The 24,054-nt window shown below is 52.8% G+C and overlaps 10 protein-coding genes across 10 annotated transcripts; 3 read left to right on the forward strand and 7 right to left on the reverse strand.

Moving 5' to 3' along the window:
• Window positions 1–212: 212 nt before the first annotated feature.
• On the reverse strand, window positions 213–2,460 carry J4E79_008255 (uncharacterized protein; the record flags this gene model as incomplete). The annotated part of the gene is made up of 4 exons (XM_049357114.1): window positions 213–639; window positions 704–1,118; window positions 1,167–1,561; window positions 1,610–2,460. 4 exons carry the CDS (start codon window positions 2,458–2,460, stop codon window positions 213–215), a joined length of 2,088 nt encoding a protein of 695 aa, XP_049208478.1.
• A 1,726-nt stretch (window positions 2,461–4,186) lies between these two features.
• J4E79_008256 (uncharacterized protein) lies at window positions 4,187–5,546 on the forward strand (the record flags this gene model as incomplete). The annotated part of the gene is made up of 2 exons (XM_049357115.1): window positions 4,187–4,467; window positions 4,622–5,546. The coding sequence occupies 2 exons, from the start codon at window positions 4,187–4,189 to the stop codon at window positions 5,544–5,546; spliced, it is 1,206 nt and encodes a 401-aa protein (XP_049208479.1).
• Window positions 5,547–6,326: 780 nt separating this feature from the next.
• On the reverse strand, window positions 6,327–7,221 carry J4E79_008257 (uncharacterized protein; the record flags this gene model as incomplete). Its single annotated transcript, XM_049357116.1, has 3 exons — window positions 6,327–6,788; window positions 6,843–6,988; window positions 7,041–7,221. The coding sequence occupies 3 exons, from the start codon at window positions 7,219–7,221 to the stop codon at window positions 6,327–6,329; spliced, it is 789 nt and encodes a 262-aa protein (XP_049208480.1).
• A 426-nt stretch (window positions 7,222–7,647) lies between these two features.
• J4E79_008258 (uncharacterized protein) lies at window positions 7,648–8,215 on the forward strand (the record flags this gene model as incomplete). Its single annotated transcript, XM_049357117.1, has 2 exons — window positions 7,648–7,813; window positions 7,887–8,215. 2 exons carry the CDS (start codon window positions 7,648–7,650, stop codon window positions 8,213–8,215), a joined length of 495 nt encoding a protein of 164 aa, XP_049208481.1.
• A 1,351-nt stretch (window positions 8,216–9,566) lies between these two features.
• J4E79_008259 (uncharacterized protein) lies at window positions 9,567–10,271 on the reverse strand (the record flags this gene model as incomplete). The annotated part of the gene is made up of 1 exon (XM_049357118.1): window positions 9,567–10,271. One exon carries the CDS (start codon window positions 10,269–10,271, stop codon window positions 9,567–9,569), a length of 705 nt encoding a protein of 234 aa, XP_049208482.1.
• A 2,039-nt stretch (window positions 10,272–12,310) lies between these two features.
• J4E79_008260 (uncharacterized protein) lies at window positions 12,311–14,218 on the reverse strand (the record flags this gene model as incomplete). The annotated part of the gene is made up of 1 exon (XM_049357119.1): window positions 12,311–14,218. The coding sequence occupies one exon, from the start codon at window positions 14,216–14,218 to the stop codon at window positions 12,311–12,313; it is 1,908 nt and encodes a 635-aa protein (XP_049208483.1).
• A 509-nt stretch (window positions 14,219–14,727) lies between these two features.
• On the forward strand, window positions 14,728–16,317 carry J4E79_008261 (uncharacterized protein; the record flags this gene model as incomplete). Its single annotated transcript, XM_049357120.1, has 2 exons — window positions 14,728–15,412; window positions 15,512–16,317. 2 exons carry the CDS (start codon window positions 14,728–14,730, stop codon window positions 16,315–16,317), a joined length of 1,491 nt encoding a protein of 496 aa, XP_049208484.1.
• Window positions 16,318–16,656: 339 nt separating this feature from the next.
• On the reverse strand, window positions 16,657–18,387 carry J4E79_008262 (uncharacterized protein; the record flags this gene model as incomplete). The annotated part of the gene is made up of 1 exon (XM_049357121.1): window positions 16,657–18,387. One exon carries the CDS (start codon window positions 18,385–18,387, stop codon window positions 16,657–16,659), a length of 1,731 nt encoding a protein of 576 aa, XP_049208485.1.
• Window positions 18,388–18,820: 433 nt separating this feature from the next.
• Window positions 18,821–19,982, reverse strand: J4E79_008263 (uncharacterized protein; the record flags this gene model as incomplete). The annotated part of the gene is made up of 5 exons (XM_049357122.1): window positions 18,821–19,363; window positions 19,420–19,453; window positions 19,502–19,573; window positions 19,622–19,709; window positions 19,769–19,982. The coding sequence occupies 5 exons, from the start codon at window positions 19,980–19,982 to the stop codon at window positions 18,821–18,823; spliced, it is 951 nt and encodes a 316-aa protein (XP_049208486.1).
• Window positions 19,983–20,320: 338 nt separating this feature from the next.
• J4E79_008264 (uncharacterized protein) lies at window positions 20,321–22,873 on the reverse strand (the record flags this gene model as incomplete). The annotated part of the gene is made up of 1 exon (XM_049357123.1): window positions 20,321–22,873. One exon carries the CDS (start codon window positions 22,871–22,873, stop codon window positions 20,321–20,323), a length of 2,553 nt encoding a protein of 850 aa, XP_049208487.1.
• Between the last annotated feature and the right edge of the window lie 1,181 nt (window positions 22,874–24,054).

Here is a 24,054-nt window from a genome sequence, read left to right on the forward strand (position 1 = left end):
TATTGTATTGGGTTGGCCGTAGCCTTGGGAATCTACGTGACGGCCGTAATCTAGTTCAAATAAGTCATCATGTAATGGTTGCGTTGCATATTGCAGTTGTATCCCGAAAGCAGACGCGAGCCAGTCAGCCAGCCCATGTTGGAATTCGACTCTCCTCTCCCGTCGAGCTAGATTAGAGAATATCGCCCCTTGACGGTTCGTGTATCGCAATATCAAGGGTTCCGCTTGAGGACGTTGCTGCTAGCCAAAGACTCCATCCACAACCTCGCTTTCTCCCTCTCTATCTTGACCACGTCTGGATGCTCGTGCCCTGGAGACTTCTTCGCTGCCATCTTCATGTCCGATATTGCCTTCTCGATAACGGGATGGGTCTTGTCGTCGCGCACCGAATATGATGCCTCTGCCCTGTAGGGATTGATGTTGACTGAAGCGTCGTCTTCCATGAGAGGACCATAGTCTCGAACCACGGTCTGGCAAAAGTCCTTCCAACCTCTGCTCAAGATTTGTTGCCCCCGATCCTGTTCTTTGGTGTCGAGGCAGCTGTATTCAATACTCCATTTTGCCAGTTGCTTCCAGCTCCAGAGGGACATGGTGGGGTCGCCGACCATGATTTGGTAGAATTCGTGGGACATCGAGTTGCTGTGCGTTATTAGTATCGAATTCGTTCACGAGGCCAAAGACTAGTATTAGCAATATTGCTTACCTGAAGAGTGACGGATTGTCTGAGTTGACTGTACAAGGTATGCCCGCAGCCAGCAGTTCTGGGTATGGGTGTTCTTTGACGTTTCTGCAAAGGTGCAAAAGCTCATTCGAGATGGGACAAAGCTCAATGCAGATACCTTTGCTGGTCTTCGTCTTCTTGAATTTCTCAATGAGATGGGTATGCTTCATGAGCGCGTATCCGTGGCCGATGCGCTTCGATTCCAGCGCCACTGCGTCGTAGAGGTTGGAGTTCTCCGGATCGGAGGAGCCGCCGGTGTCGAGCAGTGTCTCACCGGCGTGGAACATGAAGGGTATGTCCAGTTTGAGTTTCTTACACGTTTCCTGGAATGTAACGAGCTCTTTCCTATAAAACCCAATGTGGTTTGGCCGGTCTTCCGCGCCTACGAGATCGAAACCTAGGGGTGTTAGAAATGGGTGCGCTTTGAGTGTCAGGTGCTGCTTACCACAAATAAGATCCGGAAATTCCATCTTGAGCGCTATGCAATCTCTCATTTCCTTTTGCATAAGCGGTATGGGAATAGACCGTGGTGTGCAATATATGATCTTGAGTCCAAATGGGAACTTGTCATCGTTGCCATGCTGCTCTGTAAGCATTTTCCTCTTTTCCTTCATTCCATCTACAATGAGTCGCATCTGTTCGTGGTTCTTGATGCGCTTCTCGTGAATGCCGCTGTCGGCAGGGATGAACTTGTCCAAAAGCATTGGTCGTAGTTCGGCGTACATGACGTTCTCCTCGATCATGCGGTCAATAGCATCGCCTATGTATTCTTTGTAGACGCTCTCATAGTTTAGTAAGCCTTTGAAAGCTCTGGTAGCTTGGTTGAAACGAGCCCATACTCTGTGTATACGTCAGCGAGTACCGCAATGATGTAGGGGCAACACATACCCATTCACAGTCTGTGTAGGTCCATAGGCTTCGTCAAGGCTAAGAACCATCTTCGATCTTAACCAGTTCTCAGCGGGACGAAGCTTGGTAGGCTTTGTCTGTCCACAGTGTTGTGGCTGTCCAGCTTGAAAAGTCTCAGGTTCTTCGTCTTGGTATTCACCTGGGAACTTTCGTTCAAATTCCTGCTGGAATTCTGACCATGGCATCCAGGTAGTCTTCAGATAGCTTTCAGCCTTGGGGTTTTCCTGATCCATTAGTTTGGGATAAGAGTCCGAGAAGATGTTGACACCAGGATCGACGGTTGTTGGGTCGCAGACATTGAAAATCATCTCAGTCTCCCCCAGATCCTCCTTCTTTGTGATTGGTATGATACTGCGGATGTACATGTTCTTCATCTTGCGCGCTCGTACAAGAAGTATCTCAGGATGCAGCTCGGCATTGAAGTGAAGATGTAACAAAGCACCCTTTGGAACGATCCTGGCGATTTGGTATAGCTTGCTTTCGTTGTCTATGCGGTCCTTGTTGGTAAGATATTGACCGCCCATGTCGCGATCATTTTCTAAGGGCAAGGCTTCTGACGGTCGGTTACCGAAGGTAACAACCCGCTCATACTCCCGAATCGCTCGGATGATGGCAGCAGCCCTTTCCTCAAGCTTGTCGTCTTTGGATCTGGATTTATCCTTGGGTCTCACTGGTCGATCCCAAGCACTCTCGTTCTCTGCTTTCACGAGATCCTGTGTCTTCTTCTCGTGAGCAGTGGCTACTTGATCAATACCTTCCAGAACGGCTTTGAACTGGATCTCCGCCCTCTTCTGAAACTCGGTCAGGTCCTCAGCGTTTGGGGAAGACATCTCGACGGTCTTTGGTTCTCCTGAATGTAGTGGTATCTTCCTAGTAGGTTGCGGGCTGAGGGCCCTCTTTCTCTTCTTTGGTGAGTCAGCTACAGTCATAACTGGTCGGTTTGAGTCTCCTGGAGAGTTGTGCCTGTCACGTACAAAGCTGCATCCAAAAGTCAACACAGCCGCGATAAACATGAGCCTTGACTTGGAGACTCACAATGTGGGGATGACAATACCACACGTTGCCAACAACCCCGGACGGGTTCTGTGGGACTCACTCGAAGTTTTGGGTTCGGCGTCAGTGGGCATGCCGATGACGGTGGAATGAAGAAGCGTCTATCACCGGCTGCTCATGCCACCTGCGATAAGACTGCAGGTACAATGATATGAAGCGACACGACTGGTTCACGCCGCTCTCGGTGACCTTTCTCGATTGACCGGTTTGGGCTGTGTATGATTCGGGATATCCAACACAATTCTTAGATCCCGTGAAACGAGGTTGGTTCAAGGCACACCCCGTGACTAGATGGTGCTCTAACCAGGCGATTGATATGGTGTACCAAATTCAAGTACCGCTGTCCCGCTTGTCGGCCTATTGCACGTAGCGAACTAGGTTAGTATTGGAATTCACAAGGTAGTTGCGGCTGTGGTTTGTTCGCTGCGCCTCATACCCCGCGGCTAAGGAAATGCGCGAGGCTGGGAGACGAGTGATGCCTGGAGCGATGGCCACGACCAAGTACATATGTCGTAGCGGCAGGATCAAAAGAAAGCGTGAGAAGGGGAAGAAAACGGCGACGTTTGCCCTGACTAGACGATGACGTTTCTTGCGCTCATAGATTCTGATGACTGGGAAGGAGCGATGCCACCAGCACTATCCATGCCTGAGGACACGCAAGACAGAAGGAAGGAGCAACCACATACATCAGCGCACGCTTTTTTGCGTTCAATTCTTCCTTCTCTTGACAGCTCGAGTGAATGCGACACCACTTTTAACGTCTTTTCAGCGCAAACCTCGACGTTTCGTACAGTTGTCGCTATCGTATCGTGTCACGGGGATGTCAGCCTGGTGCGTGCGCCTGTTCTGGTGTTGCGAGCAGCAGGCGAAGATGGCGATCACAGACGAGTTCAAGCTCCACTCGCAGTCGGGGCGCAGCGATCCAAACTTTCGCGATGTCGTTGCGACAAGCGGATCAGTTACTAGAAAGAAGTTGGAAGTCAAGCTGAAGCTGGGCAGGACTGCCCATCGCTCACACGATGAAGGAGGCTATGCAAAAGCCTCATGCATTCTGCCATACGCCGGATAACCCTGGAGCCTAGCCACTGGCCCTGTCAGCCATGTTGCCCCTCACTTCTTCAGCCTGAGGCACCCAATAACTGCACAAGCCCCAATCCATGGGGGCTGTGGGATTGCACAACTCCCGTGTCCTCGAGACAGCGCCGCCTGTGCCTCCCTGACCGGAGTGGAATGAGGTGCCACACGCAGATCCGGTGGGCGACGCATGTTTTGGCCCCCAGCGTCTACGCTGTACGCGCGCCTTTTCCTGCTCCACGCTGGGGCTTCGTCTCCATCATACATGCCTTTTTTTCGCCTCAATCCTGGCTCTGTTGTATATACGCTTGCGGCCCTTTTGTCACTGCATCATAGCGCGTCGATTCAGATTTATGCATCGTTCCCATCACATTCAGCTTCGGCCATCAGTTTGCACTGAGTTTTGAAGATCGCGTGTATCTTAGCGACATGTATTGGCTGCCCGCAGATGAGAACGGGAAGATATCACTCAATGAACTACAACTGGATATCGTTGGTTTCCTCGCCATCTTGGGCGAGGGTTCCGTGCTCGCCAATGCTCAGGTCTCGACGCTTTCGAAATGGATATTCCTACCACGGTTGATCCCGGCACCTCAAGCCCTGATGAGGCCGACGAGACCATTTCAACTAGAGCCATCCCGGGGTCACGTAACCGGCATCGTCTCGGGGAACCACAGGGATCACATCAATCATATTGGAAACATCGTCTGGTAAGTGCATCTTCTCGGTCAAACTCGGTAGTCGCCAGCTGCCACGAGGTACTTCCCCACACGTCTACCGTGGACCGGAGTCAACAATGCACTAGCCATCACACGTACCAATCTACAACCATAGCATAACCCTGCCATACTAACAAAGTACCAGTGACGCGAATAACCTAAACCCCTTCTCCGTACGGGTTGTCAAAATCAAACGCGTCCACGACCGACCGCTCAAGGCCAAGACCTTTGGCCCACTCACAATCGTAAACTTCATCGGCTTCGCCCTCTCTGCTCTCCTCCTTGCGCTATCGATATGGCAGGACGATGGCATGTCGGTGGTAGCGACGGTACTCCTCTCGCTTCTTTCCAGTCTGATCGGACTGGGTAACAAGTGGGAGCTGGAACTACCCTCGCGGAAATACAAAAAGACACCCGTACCGGGGGGAGATGTTGTCATTCGATATCCAAAGGGGTCTTTCCTGATCGTGCGTTGTGAGGAGGACGTGGCCCGAGAACTCTACTTCGCACCAGAGAACATCAACTACCTCTTGACGCACGGTCCGGCATACCGAATTCTGAGTTTGGTGGGCACTATGATGCTTATGGGAGGCGTCATCTGTCTCGCCAATGCTCAGATTCAGGTTCAGATCGCCTGGGCCGGTTCCTACATGCTACTGGGCGCTTCGTACTGGGTTGTCGCTGCCTTGCACAGCAAGTTGCACTGGGACACCTCGTGTTATGAAGTTGAAAACGAGTGCCTCTCTGACTCCGATATGGACAAGAAAGGATACCCTTCGGAAAACGAGACGTTCACACAAGCTCTCTGGAGGGCCATTTGTGTCAGCAAAGGCATTGCATGGGTTAAAATGAGCGATGCTTGTCCTGATACCGAGGCCTGGCACGAATGGCTCCTAGAGGCAAAGGCATGTAGTGAAGACTTCCAAACGGTTGAAGACCAGGCGAAGTCGAGAGGCAAGACAATGTGGGAGGTCCCCGAATGGGACGCACAGGGTTCTCTGGGGAGACTGCTGGCTGAGCACGCGGGACGCCAGAAAAAACTCATTAGACAGAAGGTCGAGTCAGCTTGACCAGTTTCATCGGGCTTCATGGACATTCATTTTGGGGTTATGCATAGCGCTGGGACACGACCTTTCGGATCCTCATACGACGAACGAACTATTATACAACAAAACTCCTTCTAGGACGATCGATCATTATACGATTTACGATTTACGACTGAGAACGACGACTTCACCGCCACGCCATCGCTGCCATCATCTTGTACCATCGTACAACACTGGAAACCTACATCGAGCTTTCATTTATACGTCTCGCATCGTTAGCGCTTTGAGCGTTCTTGTATCTATAGCATTTTTCACATAGCAGAAAAAATATACACAGCAGTATTTATACAAAGCTCGCCATTCGCACCAGTCACCACTTCTCGCCAACGCAACTTGTCATATCCGTGTCATAATCTCGAGTCACGCACACATCACCACAAACCGATCGTTGCTCGTCGAACTAGTGCTTCCAGCGTTGAATTGCCTTGAATTTTGTGCAGTCATCTATAGCCGGCGCAACGCTGCGTCCAAATAAAGTAGACTCATGTTCGCGGCATGACACCTGGACACACCGTGCTCAGCTCCAGACTCACAGTGGCTTGGCAACTCCGAGTAAGCTCGTGGAATGGGAGCCACGAGTACAGAGCCGAGGAGACCGACGAGCCCAGTAAAGGGCTCTCCCCGATCTATGACCATGCTCTCGAGTCACTGGTTATGTGTTACTCCTCCTGGCTGACGAAGAATCCAACAGCGAGAGCCTCAGCCTCTGTCTTGCAGTCATAATTGTATATGCGCGACCAGACTTCAGGTAGCGCTCTTCCACCGCTGCTCATATTCCACCTTCCTCCTTGCTACACTCCTCAACCATTTCTCCAGATTCTCTCCCTCGACCTGCGCATCGACGTCCATGGCATCGCCTTCAGCCTCCAGTCTAACACCACCCTCCTCTTCTTCGTCTTCGTCCTCACAGCATGCATCTTCTGCCATCTGGCATGCCTCGTTCCACTCCTCGTAGCTAAAGTTTCCCTCGCTTTCGCTCAGCAGCATTTTCCTGTCGCCAGAGAATGCGAAGACGTGTACCGATCGTATGGGTTTCGCGCGTAGTAGTTCGTTCGCGGTGGGCGAGAGTAAGGGTGGGAAGGAGTTTGTAGACGGCGAGGCGGGTTGAGCGATCATTACGGAAGTGAGGACTGTGCGGAGGGGTATCGATGCGGAGAGGAGGGCAAGGAGCGCAGTGTGAAGAAGGTGTGGGAGGAGGGTCAGAGACTGGGGCTGTCAGCGATTGATGTTCATGGGAGACGGTATCGCAATCGGACATACAGTGTTGACGCCTGCTGTGCTATCTTCTTCCGGTAAACTCCTGACTTGGAGTGTGATTTGTACAAGTGTTCGTGGTATCGCTCGGGTCAGAATTATACTGCGCAGTGTGTTGTGTACCAGTGTTTCGAGATGTCGTTCTCTTGGACCTGGATATCCGTCAGTATACCAATCACTACCCCATCAAGCGTAGACACATACTTCCAACTCCCATAGCAGGTCTGACGTTCACCTCGATCGCTGCCTCCTCGGGTAGTTCATCGCGTCGCTGTACTTCGATGGGACCATTGACGGCGCCAATGATTGAGTAGCCATTGTGGGTATATGTCGCAGATCCGTCGGCGCGGTTCAAATGCGTGAGGGTAACTGTAGGTGCGACCATGATTATGTGACCCGATTCGTATGCGCGCGTCGTCAATGAAGAGTTCGACTCTCCGTACTGTCAACTGTGTAGGTGGTGGGAGGTGTGCGATAGAATCAGAATGCTGATAAAGCCTGCAGACGCGTCGAGTTATAAGACTTTAATGCGCAGAAATTGGACGAAGGGGTGGGTGCTCTAAGATGCGCCTCTGCACCTCAGTGACGATATGCCATCTCCAAAAGTTTTGGTGGGGATGGCGCTCAGCCCAGTCTGTGGCTCAAGCTTCAGATCTCGGCGCATCACCGCGGCCAGCTCAGCCATGCGACAATTGAGCTACCTGTCAGCCTCCACTCGCACTTTCACCGCCATAGACATACAGCGCATCGTCTCCACCCATTATAATATTATCATCAATATCAAGACCCATCTCAAACATATATAGACACCATGGCAGGCTCGTCGCGCAACGCATCGCCCATCAAGCGCCTGATGACCGAACTGCAAACATACCAACACGACTCCAACGACGCGCTTTACGAACTCGGACCTACAGATGACGATGTGATGCAATGGAGAGCGGTTATGAAAGGTGTAGAGGGAACGGCATATGAAGGTACACAGAACCCGGCGCATACTTCCCTACACCGCCTACAGAATCACCACGTTCACCTACTAACACCTCACAGACGGCTGCTGGCTCCTCTCCATCGCGATACCCTCCACCTACCCCCTCACTCCACCCACCATCCGCTTCGTAACGCCCATCTGCCACCCCAACGTCGACTTCAAGACTGGCGAGATCTGCCTCGATCTACTCAAGACCGCTTGGACACCCGCATACACCATCTCGTCGACTCTGACGAGTATACACCAATTGCTCACTAGCGCTGAGCCAGACAGCCCGCTGAATGTGGATGTTGCGCAGCTATTCAGGACAAACGACGACGTTGGGGCCAGGAGTTTGATCAGGTTTTATACTGTTAGCGAGAAGTATGATTGGAAGGGGAAGAGATAGACTGTTTAGCGTGATTTGGGTTGGAACAGATGTGGCTTGTTGTACATTGGCGTAAGAAGGCTATGCCAGAGGATCTATTCAGGCGTTTGGTTTGATTTGGGACGAGATACCTACATTGGAGAGCGCGAACGCATCATGTATTCGCAATTGAGTATACTACCGACACAGCATCTGCATATCTTCATCTTGACTGTCCAAAATCGATTTATTTACCGACAACGTCAGCAAGCCCGACACAGCCCGCCACACGCACGTGGGTCCACGGCTGTGTTTCAACTTCAGCTCCCCACAACACTCCTCGATTACGCACTCCACTGATCGCCAATGCAGCATCTCAGACTGAGCAGCCATAGACGAGAACGATTGACGATATTCCTTCTTGTTCGAGTACGGTTCATACAAGCGACCTGGATCGACCGCTAACTTATTCTCTCCATGCGACTTCCTGCTGACTGTGTTGCATGCGGTACGTACTCTTTACGCAGTTCAAATGATCATCGTTACGAAGCCTGCAGTGAGATGTGTAGGAATTGCTTTTGGCGCTTAGCATATGAGTTGTTTGGCAAAGCTTAGATGGGCACATTTGTCTGGCGCTTAGAACGGACCGTGGTAAAGCTGTCGAGATCACGTCATTCGATCCCCAGGGACTTCCGATACGAAAGTACGGCTACTAGGTTTAGGTAGCGGGAACTAATAACGCGTCGTCTGGGCGCTCGGGGACTTTGGTATGCGCTCGGCTTGTGAAGTAGAAGCAGTACCGATTTATACTTGGAGAGTAGCTTGCAGCTTGATTCGGATCGATTACTTGAAAAAAGGCCAGGAAATTCCGGTTGTCTAGATTACAAAACAAATGCTAAAGTACACCGAAACATGAGGAAGATCGGGTACATCCCCCGAACCTTTCGTCTCGAAATACCAACATGACAAATACCCACCGCGGAACCAACAAAAGCAAGAAAAACGTGATAAGCAACCGGATCTACCCATGCCGGCTGTGGCTTAAGCCTCGCAAACAGTAACAATACATCGTGTCGACAAGTTTCGACTACCCGCCCCACTTTCACTCCACTTTCCTCAGCTAGTAAGCGTGGAAACTACGCAAGCCACAACACTCCATGCTCAAACTGGTCCGCTTCAGCACTTTAACGTTGAGCCTCAGTATCCACTTCTGCTGAGGTCATGCGACCGCGATCGAGCGATGGTGGCTTGTGTCCAGGCAGTGTGCGTTATCGTGGGAGGTAAGGTGTCGCTGTACGGAAGAAGGCATGTTGTGCGAGCGTGCGATCGCACTTGCTTTCCGACATTCCCCTAGCTTGGGTTGATCATGCGGTGAAGAGGTAGCAGAGGGGGCTCAACCTGCGGTGACGGTCCATTGAGTGCGTCGCCAGCCTTTGGTTGAGACCGTGACTGTTCCTTCTAGAAGTGACTCGTGGTCGGGAATATTGTTTGGCGAGACGCGGCGGGTGTATGAGATAGTTGATAGTTCTTCGGGCACGTCTTCCGAGGGTGGCTCGGTCTTGATAGTAGTCGACTCAGTTCTGTCGTGAAGTGACTCTTCGGTCTTAATAGTAGGTAATGGCACTGGGTAGTAGGGCGCGTCGTATGGTCCTGGTAGGTTCTGCGGCGGTGATATCCAAGGATAGATCGGGGACAGTACTGGCTGGAGTGTCTCTTGTTGGAGCGACTGGAGGTACTGGTTCGGTTCCCGGTCGAGCGATGGCTGACGAAGAAAGACATCGTTCTGTCGTTCTGTGCTTGACGTCTCTTCTAAAGTAGCGCCAAAAGTCTCTACATTCTCCCCTTTGAGATGAACTTCCTCTTGATATGAATCTTTTCTTTGGTGAATGGCCAACTTCTTCTCTTGATTGATGGGCAAGTCACCTTGACCCATACCCGAACTAGTCATCGTTCTTCGTCTCCGTGCAAGGAAAGCCGATCTCAAAGCTGTAGAAAAGAGCGCCAATAATAGGAACACTTCAAAAAGATGCCGTAGACTGACGAGCGGGAGCCGCCTTTCTGTACGGAGCGAATTCGTTGGGTTGAGAAGTGGAGGCATAGGTACAAAATGACGCCGACGGAAGGCAGGTGAGGCTTGGTGGGATCCACTCAGACTATGAGAAGCGTGGGATGATGCAGGTCCTAGATAAACTAGCCACTGCGTCAGTCAAGAAGACGGGGAAGCAACCGCTTTCATACAACTTACTTCGAGTAAGAACGGGAATGACTGTTAGCATAAGCACTAGGATCGGAATCCTCCGTTGTATAGTAGAGAGCTAATAATACTCGGGTACGGTTATTGTCTCGTTCCTCTAGGATTGGCACCGGGGTCTACGTATAAATAAGGATATCGCATGTGGGAGTCAGGTTTGTTCCTGGGGCATCAATCTCTACGGAACACGCCATCCTGGTCTACGTATATGCTTCGACGGCGACATCAGCACGCCCAGATGCGGTTGAAACATTGAGATATCGGCGAGCTAGCGCGGCGTAGTCCTGGTGACGAAAGCTGGTGGGCAAAGTGAAGCGTAAGCCCACGATGCGCAAATCAAGCAAAAGGCAACAAACTGATCGTGTTCAGCTGTGACGAATAGCGCCCGTGGAAGGCATACATCACGGATTCTGCTGGGGTAGGCATGGTTTGGTGCGTGGCCTCAGCAGGACGACCAGTGTCCTCGTGTCTTGGCTGGTGGTATCTCAGCTGAGTTTGCGATGGTGGCGTTTGTTGTGGCTAACGCCACTGGTTCACTGGCCTAATCGGCAGGGGTGACCCGAGATCTGATCCTGCGCGCAAGAACAACGGCGAGCTGGCTTGACACGTCTGGCGAGACCTTTGCGCGGGTGTAGGGGCCGCCAGTTGGAACGATGCAGTTGCGCCATTACGGGCGTTAGAGCGAGGTGTGGTGGGTGAGTAAGGCGTCCCGTGACGGATCGGTTTCAGCTTCTGCAGGAACGCCAACCGAAGGGCAGGCGCTCATGATACGTCGGGACACAACTTAAGCAATATGTAAGAGAGGCGGCTAAACAAAGACTCGTAGTGAAAGCAGAATAGCAACACGCACGAGCATCAGTATATTCAGGGAAACAACCGCCCCAGATGTGCTTTTTTTGCGGGGCGGTACCCTTTTTCAACCCCAAAGAACCACATCGCGTGAGAGGCGGCTGGTACGCGATGCTGGCTTAGTGGGCTGTTATCACGTCTCGATCTTTACCAAACTCAACCGTTGTATGTGGCTGTCGGAACATGAGTCAATCCGTCGCGTCTCCGACCGCCATTCGTGGAATGTTCACGATCTGGAGTACCTCGTGCGATCCCCACAACACCACGCGATATTGTAGAAGCTGGGCAAACCTCAAAAACAGGTTCTCGGTAGCGAGCGCGCATCGAACAACGGCGAGGTTGGCTATCTGTCAGCTGGAGGTTATGGATAGAACCTGGAAGATACCGAATGTATGGCGTACGGTGTAGGAACTACCGAGACGCGATCACTTTCATCCATGAGCCCGAATCTGATACACAAAAGCCACTTCTCTCTCGTCAGATCGGCGGCTTTTACTGGCCGCGCACGATATTACATCCCCTAGGCTTCGATTGTCCTCGCGTATTCAGGCTTCCAGCAGCTTGCCCAGTATCCACATTCTAGTAATCTTGTAATCCTTGCGTAGATCGAGCACGCCTCTCGCGAACAGTTGCCTCAATTTCGGAGACGCCGTTGATGCGAGAAGATCTACGTCTAGCGAATCCGAAATCAACACCAGCGGCTGCGAAGCAGCGAAGCAGGAACACTGGCGTGACCGGGTCATCATCAAACGCGCGAAAGCGTGCGCAAACCCCTGAATGTAACGATAGGGATGCATCGATGGTAGTGGCATGTTGGTGGTCCCGTCGATCTTACGCAACGTCCAGCTGCCCTAGACTACTCATCACGGCGATGCCGTCGCCACGTGAGCACGTGACTAAGTGCTACACTTAAATTTCCACAATGGGCAAGTAGCCCTAAGAAAAAAATCGATTAGGTCTGCAGGCTACATTGAGCTAAAACCTTGCAAAGTAGGTGACCCAACGTCAACGTAAGCTCCAGGCTGTCCAGTCTTTTCCTAGGTTGGCGTGGGCCGGCCCTCTCTCCACTCGTCAAAATCCTTCTGACCGAGCATCTCTCTGCCATCAGAGAGCTTGAGTCTGGGAAAATGTACATCCTCGCGGTTGTACGTGGGCTCCTTCTGGGCCAACTCTTCGTTGACCAGAACCAAAGCGCCCGAGTGCCATCCTGCAGCACTGACCCGAAGAGCGAAATAGGCGCCAAGGCCGTCTTCACCACGGTCCTGATCCCAGGCTCTTCCTTCCTGCTCGAACCACTCACTGACCTCGCCTTGGACGTTGGGGTCGGTCCTGAACATCTCCCTGCGCTCTTGGCTCTCTTCTGCGTGTGCTTCGTCATGGACCGCTTGCTTGAGCCATTCGTTTTTCCTCGCATCGAACCAGATCTGACGACCGCGTGTGTAGGCGTGAGGGACAAGTTGTCCGTTGCCATTGAACCGGTCATACACGATACCTCGTGCGTTCCCGACTAGGTTGTCACCGTTCGAGCCTAACCCCAGTGCGCCACAGGCTGAGTTCTCGGTACCGTATGAAGTTATCTTGCCATCCGAGTGGAGTGCCAGATAGTGATAGTCACCGAAAGCAATCGAGATGACGTTACTGTTCTGCAAGGCTGGAATCTTCTTCAGCCCCTGCACATCCCCTGGACTGTGACGATTGCTCCAACATGATTCGAGGTAGTTCTGGTCGCCGGTAATTACTTCATCGTCCCTGAAGATGGCAAAGTTGCGGAAAGAGCCCTGAACGTCAAGAGGAGCTCCCTGGTCGTGACGCAGAGTTTGGAGCTCAACAATATCCTCGACACGATTCTTTTCCTCGAATCTTCCACAGAACACCTTACCCAGGTCTGTGCTGAACAGCACAAAGTGCTCCAGTATAACGTAGTTCAGTACTGCTCCAACCTCTTGACGCAGAACTCTCTGCTCATCTGAATCGCGGTTGCCCTTGACATGCTGGTAGCCGGTCTTGGGAACTTCGGCATGTTCCAGGACAAGCATAGTGTCTGTACCTTCATCGCCATGGTCTCGTTCAACGGGGTCCCAGACGACGATGCCAACGCCATGAACATAGGCCGAGCTGCGGCTCCATCCTGCTACCACTTGTTTTACTTGTCCAAAGTTGGAGGTCGCGTTCGACTTGTCGTTCAAGGAGAGTTCGTTCAGCTGCAGAGTAGCGAACTTGACTTGGAGCGCAGGCTTCTTGACATCGTACCACGACCAGATTCGGCCGCTGTCGGAGAGTCCAAGTATGTGTGCACGGCCGGAGGAGAACTGCCGAATGGCGACAGTCGGCTCTTCGTATTGGGCCTCGGAGGTATTTGAGGGATAGCCTTCTGGGAAGCGGAGTGGTTGCAGAGGCCCGCTAGCAATGAGTATCCTCTGGCCATCAAGGGCGCCAGCAGTGTAGAGAGTGCCTTTCGAGGTGAGCAAAGTCGTGGACCAGCCACCACATTGCATGTCGGCAATGACTCCTAGTTCTCGTGTCTTGTCCATCTCCGTCGGGAAGGCTTGATGGGCGTTGTACATGCGCCTGCCTGGCCGCATCATCCCAGCTCTCATTCCTCTCATTCGAGGCGTCCGACCATGTGCGTGGTCCTCCGGGTCTGAAGCATGCCCCAAGCGGTTGTGCGAGTTGTGACCCCATGTGTATACGCGGCTCTGCGTGAGCATGCGGCGATACATCTTCTGCCAGCGGTCGCCGTCATGTTGTACGACTGGCTGGTTCGGTACGCGGAAGGTCGTTCGAGCGAGATAACTCCAGTACGCTGGGTCTAATCGGATCGACGGTTGCTGGAAGGCTTTGCACGTGCTGCAGAGGGCGAGGAAGCTCTTGGCATCGAGGTATGGGAACACGAGTACGAGGATGTCGAGGGGGAGGTCGGTGATGGAGTTGATGGTGTCGGCCATTTTGGGGTTGCGAGGCGTCTAGACACCTTTTTCGGCGAGTCCAGTAGAATAGAAGAGGTGTGTTCGAGGTAATGCCGGTGTTCAAGGTTGAAGTGATGGAATGGAGCCTGCTCCAGCTGGCAATGACGACGTGTGAGTAAACAAGATGTTTGCGCTGTTGGAGAAGGCGCGATGGATGCCTGCCCAATGACGCAGGGAGCGCGGGGATCATTCAATGTTGCGGGACATTTCCGTTTTTGCGCTAACCAGAAGCGGCGACCAAACTTCTGACTCAATTCACGCGTCTCTATCAAATTTCCGCCTGCCCAGCGACACTGGACCATACACGCACAGCACTACTCCACCTAATAAAACCGACCCAAGAAAACCTGCAGGCTTGGAGATACTGGATTTGGGACCAAGTTCACGCCACGACACTTGATTTTGCCCCACCACGCCTGATCGTTCCACACCTGACTGGCCACATTCCAATTCTTAAGGGACGACAAGAACAGAAGAGTCGCACCACCATGTCTGAGACACCCGCTGCAGAGGTAGCGCCTGCACCTGCTGCGGCAGTAGTACCACCTCAAGAAGGCGCACCTGCAACACCAAACGGCGATGCCACAGACGGGCCCAAAAAGCTCTCACCAGCGGAGTTGAAAAAGCAAAAGGCGGCCGAGAAGCAAGCAAAGCGAGCCCAAGCCAAGGCTGCGTCTGGTACGCCAAATCAGCAGCAAGGACCCCCAAGGGACAGCCAAAAACAGCAAAAAGACTCGAAGCAGACACCAAAAGACGACAAGTCAAGACCACAGCCACCATGGCGGCAGTCATCGCAAGCCAACGCACCAGTCGTGAAAGACCCAGAGAGAAAGACGAAGAAGGGGAAAGAACCAAAACAGACTGGTCTGTTCTTTGGTCATCTTTACAGCCAGCCAAAGCAACAATCTCTTGTCGGCGCGTCCAAAGATGTACATCCTGCGGTTCTCGCGCTGGGCCTACAGTATAGCAGCTACGCCATCTGTGGTAGTACGGCACGCATGGTGGCCATGCTCTTGGTGTTCAAGACAGTGATCGAGGCCTATCAAACACCCCCAGGAAACAGTTTGGCCCGACATTTGACCAGTCATCACCTTGGTCCTCAGATCGAGTTCCTGAAGAGCTGTCGACCACTCAGCATCAGTATGGGAAACGCCATCCGGTGGCTCAAGGATAGTAAGTTGGAATTTCACATTGGACTGACAGTGCAGACACGACTGAACTGAGCATCGGAGTTGTTGAAAGAGCGGCAGAAGAGATACTGACATCTTCCAGTCATCATCAAGATAGATCCTTCAACTCCGGAGAACGAGGCCAAGCGAGACCTGATTGAGGAGATCGACATATTCATCCGCGAGCGTGTCACAGCTGCTGACCGACTCATCCGTGACCTGGCAGCTACCAAGATCCAAGCTGGCGATGTCATCCTAATCTACGCGGCATCTTCGATAGTCGAACAGACCATCATACATGCTCACCAGTCTGGCAAACCCTTCTCAGTCATTGTCGTGGACTCAAAGCCATTATTCGAGGGCAAGCAGCTAGCTCGGAAACTCGCAAACCACGGCATCTCAGTACGCTACTATCTCATCACAGGAGCTTCGCATGCTGTTAAGGACGCGACGAAGGTCTTCCTGGGTGCCCACGCGATGATGTCGAACGGTCGCCTCTACTCGCGCGTTGGCACAGCTCTGGTTTCCATGCTTGCCTACTCCCACTCATTGCCCGTCATTGTACTCTGCCAATCAGTGAAGTTCACTGAGAAGGTAGCGCTGGACTCCATCGTCGGAAATGAAGTCGCCCCTGCCGAGGAAATCCTCTCCGAGGCTGAGCGCCGCGAGCTCCTTCCTCTCAAGTCACGATTTACGGCTTCGAAGAGCGACGACAAGTCGTCATCGGAAGAGGCGCCTGCCGATACCACAGACGTTCTGAAATGGATTGACGATGCCAAAAACCTGCATCATCTCCAAGTGCTCTACGACGTCACGCCCGCGCAGTACATCAACATGGTCATCACCGAATACGGCAGCTTGCCACCAAGCTCGGTCCCCGTGGTCCACCGACTGAGTACGAACATATAATCCTGTCCAGCGTTTTCTTTTTGTATTCAGGGTACTTCCTATAGCAAGTGCTAACATTGGACTTTCAGGAACTGAAGAGCAGGAGACGATGCCTACTAAGAGGGGCGTTCGTCAAGCTTCGGGTTGGTAGGATTTCATTGATAGGTGTGTCAGGGGATTCGCGATCTCGGAGGTATTCACAGTGCCGGTATTATTGGAATTTCTACGAGTAAGATAGCATACGAGGTATGGTGTTACGAAGGAATCAACATCTCACGCCAATGATTTTCTTCACTTCTAGTCCTATCTCATCGATCCCGAGGGAGTAAATGCTGAATTTCACTACCTAGCCACAAAACCTCATTCTGAATTCTCGATGGACAGCCCCGCGATCTCGGCTTCAAGCGCTGCCATTTGCGCCCTCAGCGCCCGAACCCGCTCTCCCTTCTCAACCACCTGATCAATCTGAGTATTCGCAGGCCGACCTCCACCCCCCTTCATCTCCTCCCTCATCATGGGAAACGCCAAAACTTCCTTGATCGAGTAATTATTCGTCAAGAACATCAAGATGCGATCAAGTCCAGGCCCGCACCCGGCCGTTGGCGGCATCCCATACTCCAGCGCCTTTATGAATTCCTTATCAATGCCCTGCGCTTCGTCGTCACCTTGAGCCTTCTGCCGCGCTTGCTCTAAGAAGCGCTCGCGCTGCTCGAACGGATCGTTGAGTTCGGAATACAGGTTGCAAATCTCCTGGCCGCAGACAAAGGCTTCAGCGCGCTCCGTGAGACCAGGGATCGCGCGATGCGTCTTAGCTAGTGGAGACATGAGCTTCGGGTGGTTGATGATGTATGTGGGGTTTGTGATGCGCGATTCGATGTAGACGCCGACGAGCTTGTCGAGCAGACGGGCGTTCGTATGCGGAGGTGAGCAAACGATGTTGCGGTCACCCAAGAGGCCGAGTAGGAATTGCCGACTGTCTTCCGTATGAAGTTCAGATGGAGGAGGAAAGCTGACAGCACAGGCAGCTTCAAGAGCTGGAATCATATCGATGCGCTCCCACGGCCCCTCCCAGTTGATCTCGCACTCGTCACCAGTCTGACTCTTGAACCTGGTCACATAAGACCCAGTCACCTCCTTCACCAAACCAGAAATCATCTCCTGCGTTAACTGCATCATCACCTCGTAATCAGCATCCGCCTGATAGAATTCGCAGCTCGTGAATTCAGGATTATGAGTCAGATCCGTATCTTCATTGCGAAACACACGTCCGATTTCGAACACGCGGTCAATGCCGCCAACTACTAGGGGCTTGAGATGGAGTTCAGTAGCCGTCCGGAGGTACATGTCTCGCTTGAGATCGTTGTGGTGGGTGATGAAGGGCTTGGCTGCTGCACCGCCGGCTTGCTGGCAGAGGATTGGTGTTACGACTGAGATGTATCCGCGGCTGCGCAAGAACGTGGTGATATAGGCTTCCATTGCGTCCCAGGTACGCAACATGTCGCGACTGCGTCGATTCGTAATGAAATCGAGGGGTCGGTCGCGGTGTCGCGTTTCGGCGTCAGTGAGCGTCTTGGGCAGCATGTGCAGGCTGGGTGCCAGCAAGATGACCTTGTGCGCGAAGAGCGAGAGCTCGCCTACGGGTCGGTTTCGTGGTGCTGTTCGCCCTGGGCGACCGATCACACCGATTTGGTCGCCTCTCGCGAGGTGTTCGTGTTGCTGCTTGTATGCTTCGATGTCATCTCGTTCAGTCACCTGACACACGACCTGTATCTTGTCTTCGCCCACCTGAACTTCATAGAAGCGCAGACGCTCTCCTGCACTACGAATAGTGACGATGCGGCCACGTATGGTGTACTCTACGTCTTCGAGCTGATGGCTAGTCGCGATAGATTCGTGTCGAGCGCGGAAAGCGCCAAGGTCCAGGAGATTGGGGACGAAGGAAGAGTAAATGCCATTCTCACATGGGTTCTGGCGCAGACTCTGTACTAACGTATAGCGGTTCTTGTAGTACTTGTGCGGTGGTAGCGTCTCCTGCTGGTTCGATCTCGTACGTTGCTTGAGCGCCTTCGTGGTGACGTCGTTGGCAGCCATGACGACAAATGTCTATGTCCTCAGAAATTGATTGTTCGTAGGACGAAAAGAAAGTATGGTTAATGGCCGAAGAAGATGATTTGAAGTTGTCTCGTGCTTTCGGACGTGACGATGTTCTTAAATGTTACGAACCGCGAGTCCAGTCATCGCCTGTGAGTCAGATATTACATCCTTCGAGAATGTCCACCTTCAGACACCCTATCAATGGCCGCATCAACCCTCAGGATACGGGGTTGAACATGCACGCACACTTTGTTAACATGATTTCCCCGCAGTTATACTTCTTTGGCTACTGGTGCTGTTAGCTTCTCACCAGAACGAGCGAAGATTAGCTACGTGTATCATTCACCGAGGTATTGTGCAAAAGAGGACTATAGCTCCGTCAAGGTAATGTAATGCTCTGATGTCATATCATTCGTGCAGTATTTCCGTCTTACGACTTGTCCTTCATGGCTCGCAGCGCTCCCATGACATCGATTGGCTGAGTCTTGCCAGTAACCTTCTGGAGTTCGGGATCGTCGACGCGCATGAAGACGTTGTGCTTCTTCTCGTCCCCAATCGTAAACTTACCCTGCGTCTGCTTGTTCTCTTGTGAAAATGTGTCGAGCTTCTTGATGGCATCGTTGTTCAGCACACTCTTGGCAAACTTGACATTGCCCTTCGTGTACTCATGTCCAGGGTAGACCTTTGTATCATCTGGAAGAGCCGCTAGGGTCTCATTCAGAGCCTTGTGCATCTGTTCTGGAGTACCTTCGAAGAATCGCCCGCAACCGCCGATGAACAGTGTGTCTCCGGTAAAAACGGCGCGATCGTTGCCGTCTTCGAAGTAGAAGCATATGCTGTCCTGTGTATGGCATGGTGTGTGGAGCGCTTTGACGTTGATGGAACCGATCTTGAAGGTACTGTTGTGGCCGGGGGTTTCGGAGACCTTGTCGCAATCACGACCGCCAATTACAGGCAAGCCGAATGCCTTGATCTGAGTGGACGGTTAGCTGATGAACTTTCATCCTGCTTGCTTCTTCCTAAACTTACTGTATCCACGTTGCCTCCTGCATGGTCTCCATGGCTATCCGATACGTCAGCGAAGTCGCATTGTGTAGCGCGGTTGCCCTACTGGTGAGTGTTTATGATCTTGGTCAGCTTGAGACCTCCGGTGGTAGTCTGTTCCCGCAACACGGGTAGAACTCTACAGTCGAGTCAGCTAGGCACCTCCTTCCATATGTCTCCGACGTACTCTGGAGGGTTGGCAGGGTCAATGATAACGGCTTCTTTAGTCTTGTCGTCTGAGACTAGGTAGGCATAGTTGTTGCCCGAACCCTCCCCTGATTAGTTAGTTAGAGTGTGTCTGATGGCTTGAGATGCTCCATCAGGGTGCTCGTACACATGGGGATTGATTGGATATGCATGGCGCGTGCTGATGGAGACGATGGCTGCTTGGCGTCAACTTCCGATTCGAGATTGTGGTAGCAATTGCTCGCGCTTACCTTGGTAAAAGTGCGAGAGATTGATGCTAGCGAGTATCGTTTGACGGTTGCAGTAAACACGCTCATGAGGAAGACACCGAACAGAAATTGGCGGAGAGTTGAGGAGGCCATGGAGCTCCGTGAAGGCCGAGGTGATGATGACGTTATCGCTCGTTATCGATAAGACACCGTCACGTGAGAAGCGGCCCACTTCCAAACGCGTCGAGCTGTGCCGGACGCGTTCGCCTCAAAGACGCGATGCATCCTAAATGGCGCGGCATGCGGCACATCTTCTTTATCACAACAAGGGATCAGGCACGACGCGTTTTAACGAGGAGATCTTTTTCTACAGTATCTACCATGGAACTAATGGTACCCATACGCCTGACAAACACCTAAATCAAACCCAGCCACGCCATTTCGATGCTCATGTACAGTCGTAACAATCGTCCAACATCACAACGTCCCAACTACAGCAGCGCCTTCAACCTCTTCTGCAGCTCCGGCTTATCCGGTGATCCTTCACCCCTCAAGCGCTGCTCCTGGGGATCGTGCAATGGATCGCGAGTCACGGTGGCCTTGATCTTCTTGCCAAAGTACTCAATCTCCACGGTCTTCCCTTCACTCACAGTGCTGGGTAGCCATGCGTACGCGACAGGCTTGCGTACCGTGTAGCCGAAAGCGGCGCTGGTAACATAGCCGGCTCTTTGACCTTCCACGAAGACAGGCTCCTTGCCCAGAACCACCGAACGACCGTCGTCGACCGTCAAGCATCGAAGTCGCTTAGACGCTGCCTTCCTCGAAAGCTGCTCCAGCGCAGCCTTGCCAACGTAGTCCGCCTTCTTGTCCATCTGGATCGCGTACGTCACGCCGGCCTCCCAAGGGTTGTGCTCGGAGGTCATGTCGGAACCCGAGGCTCGGATGCCCTTCTCGATTCGCAGTCCGTTGAAGGCAGCGCGGCCAGCAGCGACTAGACCGTGGGGCTTGCCGGACTCCCACAATATGTCCCAAAGTCGCTGGCCATACTCAGGTGTGGTCTGAATCTCCCAACCAAACTCTCCGACGAACGACTTTCGGAACATGGTGACGGGAACTCCAGCTATGCTTGTCTTCTTCACACCCATGTACGGCAAGCCTTTGTTGCTGTAGTCATCGGAGCTCACCGTGCGAATGACGTCGCGTGCGCGGGGACCCCAAAGACCAAGGCAACATGTGCTTCCAGTGATGTCTCGCACCTGAGCCCACTGACCAGACGTGTGCTTGTGTTGACGGCGAGCTTCGCGCGTGAGGTAGGCAAGATCGGTCGCTGTGTTCGCACCTACTTGGAAGAGGTCCTCCTCGATTCTCGAAACGAAAATGTCGCTCAGTACGCCACCATGGCCGTTGACGAGTAGTGTATGGGTGATGGCGCCGGGTTGCTTAGAAACGTCACTGGTCGTCAACCTCTGGAGCAAGTGGACGGCACCAGGACCTGACACCTCGAACCTGTGGAAGGTTGTCATGTCGTACAACGCTACTGCATTCCGTGTCTTCCAGGCCTCCGCCGCGGCAATCGGTGAGTAGAACTTGGACGACCAGGCGTCCCGATCAACAGGCTTCCACTCTTCCGGGAGGGTGTCGACCAAGCCTGCGTTCGCTTCGTACCAGTGTGGACGCTCCCAGCCTCCTACCTCCAAGAAGAAGGCGCCTTGTTCCTGTTGTCGTGCGTAGAATGGGCTGACACGAAGGTTGCGAGGGTTCTCTTTCGGCGCGAGAGGATGGATGATGTCGTAAATTTCAACGAAGTTCTGTTGCGAGGTTTCGCTGACGTATTCCGGGCTCAGCTGGACTTCCTCGAATCGTGTCAACTCACACTCAGCAATGTCGATAGTTGAACGGCCCTCTGTAAGGGTCTCTGCTACAGCCCGAGCCACACCGGCCGAGTGTGTCACCCACACGGCTTCGGCGACCCAGAAGTTGTCGAGATTGGGAGCTTGTCCAACGACGGATCCACCGTCTGGCGTGAAAGAGAAGATACCGTTGAAACCGTCTACGATCTCAGTGTTGCGCAGTACCGGAAGCAGCTCTTTGGTGGCCTTCCAGGCAGGCTCAAAGTCTTCGGGTGTGAAGTCCAAACGAGAAGGCATGTGCTTCTCATCGACATGTTTGGGTGTCACGCCCAAGTCTGAAGCCTTGACGGGCATCGGACGGTGGCCATAGTACCCAATACCAAACTGTTCGCCATGTTCTCGGTAGTATAGGTCTTGGTCCTGGTGTCGTAGGATCGGCAGCTCGGCGTTCATGGCGTTGATCTTCTTGTTGACTTCGCGGTTCTCGAGACCGGGGACAGCTGTAGTCTTCGCGTACTGGTGCCCTAGAGGAAGGAGAGGAACCTTCAGCCCAATCATAGCTCCAATCTCTACGCCCCAGAAGCCAGCACACGATACAACTATATCCGCGGGTACAGAACCGTTGTTGGTCGTCACACCGGTGACACGGCCGTCCGCTTGTTCGATTCCGGTAACGACGGTGTGCTCGAGGTACTTGACGCCGGCGTTGCGCGTGTTTTCGATGAGGATCTGTGTCGCACGAGCTGCTAGCGCTAGGCCATCGCTTGGAATGTGAAGACCACCTAGCACCATGTCCTTGTTAAGGAGAGGGTACCTCTCGAGACATTCATCGGGACTGATCAAGTTTGCCTCGATACCCCATGATTGCGCATATCCGTGTTTGCGCTTGAGCTCCTCCAGTCGTTCTGGAGTCGTCGCAACTTCCAAGCCACCCAATTGGTTGAAGCAGTTTTGTCCGTCTTTCTCGAGCGCTTGCAGCTTCTCGACTGTGTACTTCGCGAGTAAGGTCATCGTTTTGGAGGGATTGGTCTGGAAGACTAGACCGGGCGCATGCGATGTTGAGCCACCGGGCATGCTCAATGGACCCTGCTCAACGACGGTGATGTTGTTCCATCCTCGAGAAACCAGCTCGTCCGCGAGGTTAGTGCCGACAACGCCGGCGCCGATAATGACAACGCGCTGGGAGGTCGCCATTGCAAAAGAGTTGAAAAGTATGGAATTGGACAGATGGTTTCCAAGGCTGTAGGACGAACTCCTCTTAAAGCTGCTTGCACTCGCGATAACGGACCATTTCACCACGCTCTGCCATCATAGGAGCCGAAACTAAGCGCAGCGCAAACTTCAATTGGCAAAATAATTCCCATGGAGTGGCCAACGGCAGCGTGATGCACGGAAGCAGCCCACCGCCCCGCATGCGATACTTACGACATTGGTGGGGAAGATGCCAGTCGTGGATGTAGGGTCCTGATGTCCATTTTGGGATTAGTGATTATGGTGCGGACGCATGGAGGCGAATCGTCTCGGGACTACAATAGCCTGCAACAACCCCGCCTCGCGTGTGCGCAACACCATCCCGTCTTTCTCACGATCTTTACTCCAACTCAAAATTCGTCTCGTCTGATATCAGACCTGGATTCCAGGTAAGTATGCATAGTATGGAGAGCTTAGCATGCTTTTCCCGTCAATCGAACCTAATGCGGCTGTCGTGCCGCAAAGATTCACCGATCTTGCTCGCTACAATATATCATTGTAACAAGGATAAGCGTTGCTTCAACATTGAGGGTGACTTTCCGCCATCAAACCTTGCGCCAACCCATCGCGACCCACAAAGCCGGTGTGAAAGACACTAGGCCTTGAAAGCGTGGCAACAAAAGCCATGCGACAACAACCCTCCCGGACCCAGCCTCGATCCCACGGGGCTTCTGGAGAGCACAAACCCCTTTTAATCGGCAACTGCACAGCACCACGTGCAGAAAGGCTGACCCATCTGGACCATGATGCCGACCCGTGTGGTGTCACCCACATCGCATGCCCTCGATCACTGAGTCGCGCCCTGAGCAGTCTTCGCAATGGACTCACCTTGAAGTTGTCTCTGGTTGCGTTCATCGATGAGTCGATGCTGCGAGACAAACGACAGCTTATATCGCCAAATTACCCCAGACGCCTACAGTGTTAGGGCAGGCCCAACGTAACACCTTGCTGCGCTGTCAGCACCAGCCGGCAAATTCACGACTGCGATTGCCAAAAGCACCCAAACCCTCCCGATTACTCTCCATATCGTCAGGAGGGGTAGTGACACGCGAGCTGCTGCGGCAACCATCCACGAACAAGGGCGTTTCCATCGAGACCAGTGACGCTTTGCTGTCGTATGCGTT

Source organism: Alternaria viburni (assembly GCF_023758015.1).
Source record: "Alternaria viburni strain BMP 2772 chromosome Unknown scaffold_19, whole genome shotgun sequence".
NCBI classification, from domain to species: Eukaryota; Fungi; Ascomycota; class Dothideomycetes; order Pleosporales; family Pleosporaceae; genus Alternaria; species Alternaria viburni.